This window comes from Gymnoscopelus microlampas (genome assembly GCF_963454915.1).
Source record: "Gymnoscopelus microlampas genome assembly, chromosome: 18".
NCBI classification, from domain to species: domain Eukaryota; kingdom Metazoa; phylum Chordata; class Actinopteri; order Myctophiformes; family Myctophidae; genus Gymnoscopelus; species Gymnoscopelus microlampas.
Window position 1 is genome coordinate 45,566,803 of NC_139955.1, and position 5,905 is coordinate 45,572,707.

The following is a 5,905-nucleotide window of genomic DNA, read 5'->3' on the forward strand; positions in this document are numbered from 1 at the left end:
ACATTTATTCCTAATAAGAATGTCCTGTTCACAGTTGTGTACATTATGGTAGCACTAAGACAGACAGACAGACAGACAGACAGACAGACAGACAGACAGACAGACAGACAGACAGACAGACAGACAGACAGACAGACACACACACACACACACACACACACACACACACAAACACACACACTCACACACACACATCTAACAGCTTCAGAAGCTGACATTATGCCGCTCGCACGTTATCGGCTGCCATTAGGCTACTTATGTGAGCCTGTAGATCGGCTGGCATTAGGCTACTTATCAATAGCCTTATCAATGCCTTTTTATACTTTGGCTATTAAAAAATTACACCCAGTGTGAAGTGGGCGGTGTGTGGTCATCACAACATGACTCACTTTAAAAAAAGGATAAATGACTTTTTTTAAAGCCCATACTGCTATTCATAGGGCTGCACATGTGTCATGTGTTTCGCTAGCCAATCACAGTCCTGAATTTGCAAAGTCAGCCAATCACATTACAGTTAGTGGTGATGACACTAGCTGTAATGTGATTGGCTGATATGAAAAAAGTATCGATTTGCATTAACAATGGAAGGGTTAGGGGGTACACACATTTTTTGGTCGGTGTCCAAAACTCACTTATAGGGGGCGGCTACACCGCCCCAAAAATAGACAATGTACAAGATCACAGCGCGTCATAAAGTGATGCGCTGAAGCTTGCAGATCGACTATTTTTGAATATATTACAAAGAATCTTGTTTTTTCTTTAAATATATATTGGATTAGAATGTTCCAATACAATGCGTTCTCAGTTTCTTCAGAGCCCTGTTGGTCAGCATGAACCTGCTTCTACCTCTCACAGCGAGGACGTAGGGTTGGATTTTGAGAGGCAAAAATGTTTTTAGTCGGGTCAGAGAGGTCATAGTTCATATAATAGAAATAAGGCTGCACCTTTACTGCATATCGTTGCTGTCGGGCAGAAACCTCTCATCTCCATATTCAAACTTTTTGTGTTTTTTTATTTTGTAAAATGAACGCCGTACTTGAGCATATACTACAGCGTCACACTAGCCTGATTGTCAGACTGAAGCTGCGTGGAGCTGCAGTCTGACATTGGCTCCAGTGTAGGCGATTACAAGGGGGAGGGGATTAGAATTCCCCTAAACCAATCTCAGAGAGTGGGCGGGGTCTATGGTCTGGAACCAGGCTAGCGTCACACAGAAGCATCAAAAGTAGCAGATCCACGAGCTCCAATCGTTTTGAGCGATCTTGGCGTTGTGAGCTTGCTGGTCTGCTATTTTCACAATCTTTGCCTCTTTCTTGTTATTTGACAATTTGGCCAATGTTTGACCAGTTTTCATAGTATAGTTCGGTGATTACTTTTGATGCAGTAGTGGACTTTTTCTTTCTTTTTTTCCAGGTATTAAAAAGATCTTGATAGTCCTTAAATTGTCACTTCACTGTCATCTGGGGACCGACCCCCCCAAAAAAAAAAATCATGTAGGCCTACCCACAGGTTGAGAACAGTGTTGCCAGGTCTGCTTATTATAATTTCCCCCCAAGATTAGATTTGAAAATAGCTGATGTATGATGTTTAAAGTGCTCATGTGGCCCATAGGCGCCTCTTTTGGGCTTGTCTTCCTAGACCTGGTTGCTTGTTTCTCTCACAGAATCTGGCAACGCTGGTTGAGAACCTACCGCTTTACTGCACATCATCTTAGTTACACCAGCCACGCGACTCGACATGCAGAGTTCGGCGACGCGCGGGAATCGACCCGAAGCTACCCGGAGGTCTGACGCATGACGTGGTGGATGGTGTGGCCTTTCTGGATCTTGTAGTCGGACAGGGTGTGGTGAGCTTCCAGCTGCTTGCCGGTGTAGATCAGCCTCTGCTGGTCGGGGGGAATGCCCTCCTTCTCCTCGATCTTGATCATGACGTTCTCGATGCTGTCCCACGGCTCCACGTCCAGGCTGAAGGTCCTGCCGCCGTCCATGCCCTTGACCAAGATCTCCATCCCGCCGCCCCTCAGACGCAGCACCAGGTGGAGGGTGGATTCCTTCTGGATGTTGTAGTCGGACAGGGTGCGTCCGTCCTCCAGCTGCTTGCCGGCGAAGATCAGCCTCTGCTGGTCAGGGGGAATGCCTTCCTTGTCCTGGATCTTAGCCTTGACGTTCTCGATGTTGTCGCTCGGCTCGACCTCCAGGGTGATGGTCTTGCCGGTGAGGGTCTTCACAAAGATCTGCATGTTTGTGGATGTTTGTTAGAGACGATAATGTGAGTAAAGGTCAGGAAATATCTCTCTTCAAAATAATGATCTATTTAGATTATCTGTATTTGAAACTAAATACTCCGGTAACAACACTACAAACTGCAAAGTGAGCGAGCGAGCGCTCTGTTTTATGATGCTCTGCAGTGATGTCAGTTAGATCCGAACCTCGCATTGTGATTGGTTAAGTGGCATTGTCACTGTCTCCAAATATAGAAGTAGAAAGGGTAGACCATTTCTCTGTCTACTCAGTGTATGTGTCCAAGCTGATAGAAACTAAGTCCTTTCTCTTCCTGGAAAGTTAGCATGCTGAAATAGAAGCCGTTATTATTGTATTAATTAATAAAATGACACTTTTTTTAAAAGTTTGAAATCTTGTTTGAAATAATCAAACCTGACTTCCGATGATGTCACCGGCAGGCAGGTCAGACACAGAATAGACACAAATGGTACCACATTATAATTAGCATTAGTGAGCACCAATAATATGAAGATAGGCTGAAAATGGGTGATGTGTGCCTTTAACATATATTTCATTGGAACAACGATAATTGTGTCCAGAGAGTTCCAATGTAATGGTCTGTGGTCTGTGGCGCGCTTTGAGTCACCTCCGTGCGCAAGCTCGTGAGTCGAGCCCATTGGTCGAAACCGTTTTAGGGTTAGGGAAACTCGTTCATATGTCATAAGCTGCAGTACCTATGATTGGCCAGCATGTCCAATGCCCTTCACTGCTCCCTCTCAGTTCTGGGGGCTCGTCTGCTACGCCCTAGAGCATTGGTTCTCAAAGTGGGGTCCGGGGACCCCCAGGGGTCCTTGAGGGAGATCCAGGGGGTCCCCAGCTAAATGATAGATTAGGCACCAAATGGACCCTTATGGGTCTGTAACTCTGAGAGTGTACAAATGGAACCAAATGGACCCTATAACGGGTCCATTTGTACACTCTCAGAGTTAAATTGACATAGATTTTACAATTTAAATTGCGGTCCAAGTGATAGAAATGCCATTAAATGGGGGTCCGTAGCCCTAATTCATGTCAAACTGGGGGTCCTTGAAATTAAAATGGTTGAGAATCACTGCTAGAGCCGTAAAAAATCTTCTCTTATGGGGGTCCCTCCCTGGCATATCTTTAGAAATGGGGGTCCGCGGGCTAATAAGTGTCAATTTGGGGGTCCTTGACATGAAAAAGTTTGAGAACCACTGCCCTATAGAGCATCCTGACATGGGCCACCTCATGTCAAAACATGTACTTTCAGTGCGTCACGTCATGTCAAAACTTGACGTTTCAGGGCTACTGGCAGAGCTGCAAAATGTGACGCCTTGGGCAGGAGGAACGATGAAAGACAGGACATAATGCAGGTGTTTGAGTAGGGCAGGAATTCACTGATGAAAGACAAACATTATCCTAGTAATGGACTGTTTGTGAATGGAATGTGTTTTTTTTTCCCTTCTGTTGTTTGGCCGCCGACAGAGCCCTGAATGAGGACATGATCAAAAGAAAAATAAATTAATACATTTTACCCGTATGAGCAAGTGACATATCAATCTTGATTCTTGACTTGTCTCTCTCTCTCTCTCTCTCTCTCTCTCTCTCTCTCTCTCTGACTGCAGCACTCGCCAATAACCACCCCCCCTCGCTCTAATCCTCAATTTAGAATGCCACTCACTCACTCTCACAGCTCTTATCTTTAAGCACACTCTTCCAATCATGAAATAATGGCGCGCGCGCGCGCACGCACACACACACACACACACACACACACACACACACACACACACACACACACACACACACACACACACACACACACACAGTTTGTCAGGTAAGTGTTCAATACCTCAAACCCAAGAATAAGAATATACAACCCAGTGCACATTCAAATACATCACTTTACAGCAGATCCCTTTCAAATGACTCTAGAAACTCCGACCCAGGACCCCACTTTGAGACCCACTATACTAGGACCAACGTCTGGCCTGCATGGGAATAATGATAAAGTATTGACCATGCAACTCAATATGCCCTGGACACCATAGCCTTTCCTCTGGCGCCATCTTCAGGACAATATGTGCACCGGAAAACAGCATGATCTCAAATCTGATGTGCAGAAAGCCATGGAACTGGGCTGCTGGTCACATGCATGCTGGCTGTACGTATTGTAAGTACATTATGAACTAATCACTTAAGACTTATATTTCAAATATTGCGAAAATAGCAGATCTACAAACTCACAACACGTCAATATATTTTGGGGTTTTTGGATAGGTTACATCACTGATGATGTGTTCGGGTGCATCAGAAGATGTATTTCAAGAACTCTACATTAACAATAAAAAAAATCACACCCTGTGTGAAGAGAGTGGTGCCTTTGATGAGCCCCGTATTGTCATCACCCGTGTTGTCATCAATGATTGTTTATTGGACATACATACATACGGACACACGGACAAAGTCATAGGAGTGGTTGGCACCACTCAAAAATAAACCGGCACACTGACAACTTGCACGGTACAAGAGAAAAGCTTAATAAAGTAAAGCACCAAAATAAAAAAAAATAGAAAAAAAACATGTCACTTGTCAGTGGACCGCAGGTGAAACTGGCCAAATGACCTGGCTTCAGGGACCTGCTGGCCACTGGGAAATTTGGGACAATTCCAGAAAGGCCTCTCCATTCCAGGCCAATCAGGCCGGCCGTTAAAAAAAAACAGGCTCCCAGGCTGAATTAGGGGCCCAGCACGTCCCTGCCTGGCTTCAATCATCACGGCCACAATGAGAGCACTGCCTGTTCTAAAACAATACAGTAGCCTAAAGTACAGTAGCCTACCCCACAGCACGACGGGGAGGTTGAAATGAAACCAGTCACCGGCCCCTGAGGATCACAAAGTATTTAACTAACAATGTGACCCCGGTCTGCTCAGCAGAAGGTTTTCAGAGCCGCTAGAGTTGTCACCTGTCAGACGGATCATACCCCCGCTATGCTAGCATCTGTCCCCTCACACACACACACACACACACACACACACACACACACACACACACACACACACACACACACACACACACACACACACACACACACACACACACACACACACACACACACACACACACAAGCCTGTGTGCCCTCTAGAAGTGGTGGAGCAGATGGAGCTGATTTTTCCTGCCTCACCTCTTGACTCGTGTCCTGTGTACAACGCTTAGCCTCCGGCATCTCACAACACATTAGCATCCAATTATAACCTCCTATTCATATGCATGCTTCTACGTGTGTGTGTGTGTGTGTGTGTGTGCGTGTGTGCGTGCGTGCGTGCGTGCGTGCGTGCGTGCGTGCGTGTGTGTGTGTCACGATGCGACGTGTTGTGAGCTTGTGGATCTGCTATTTTCAAAAGATTTTTATACATTTGTAACACTTGTGAAAAGGGACATTCTGCATAATGAGTACTTTTACTTTTGGTACTTAAGTACATTTTGATGCCAATACTTTTGTACTTTTACTCAAGTCATTTTTTAATATTTGGACTTATACTTACAGTACGTATTTCCACATTGCAGTATTGATACTTTTACTTAAGTAAAACATTTGTGTACTTTTTCCACCACTGTTCATGCTTCTATGTGTGGTGATGAGAACATTATAGCCTCCTCTT

General features: G+C 45.1%; 1 protein-coding gene across 1 annotated transcript; it reads right to left on the reverse strand.

Annotated features, from left to right (window-relative positions):
• Positions 1–1,774: 1,774 nt before the first annotated feature.
• On the reverse strand, positions 1,775–2,239 carry LOC311034095 (polyubiquitin-like; the record flags this gene model as incomplete). Its single annotated transcript, XM_084041838.1, has 1 exon — positions 1,775–2,239. The coding sequence occupies one exon, from the start codon at positions 2,237–2,239 to the stop codon at positions 1,775–1,777; it is 465 nt and encodes a 154-aa protein (XP_083897964.1).
• Positions 2,240–5,905: the final 3,666 nt, after the last annotated feature.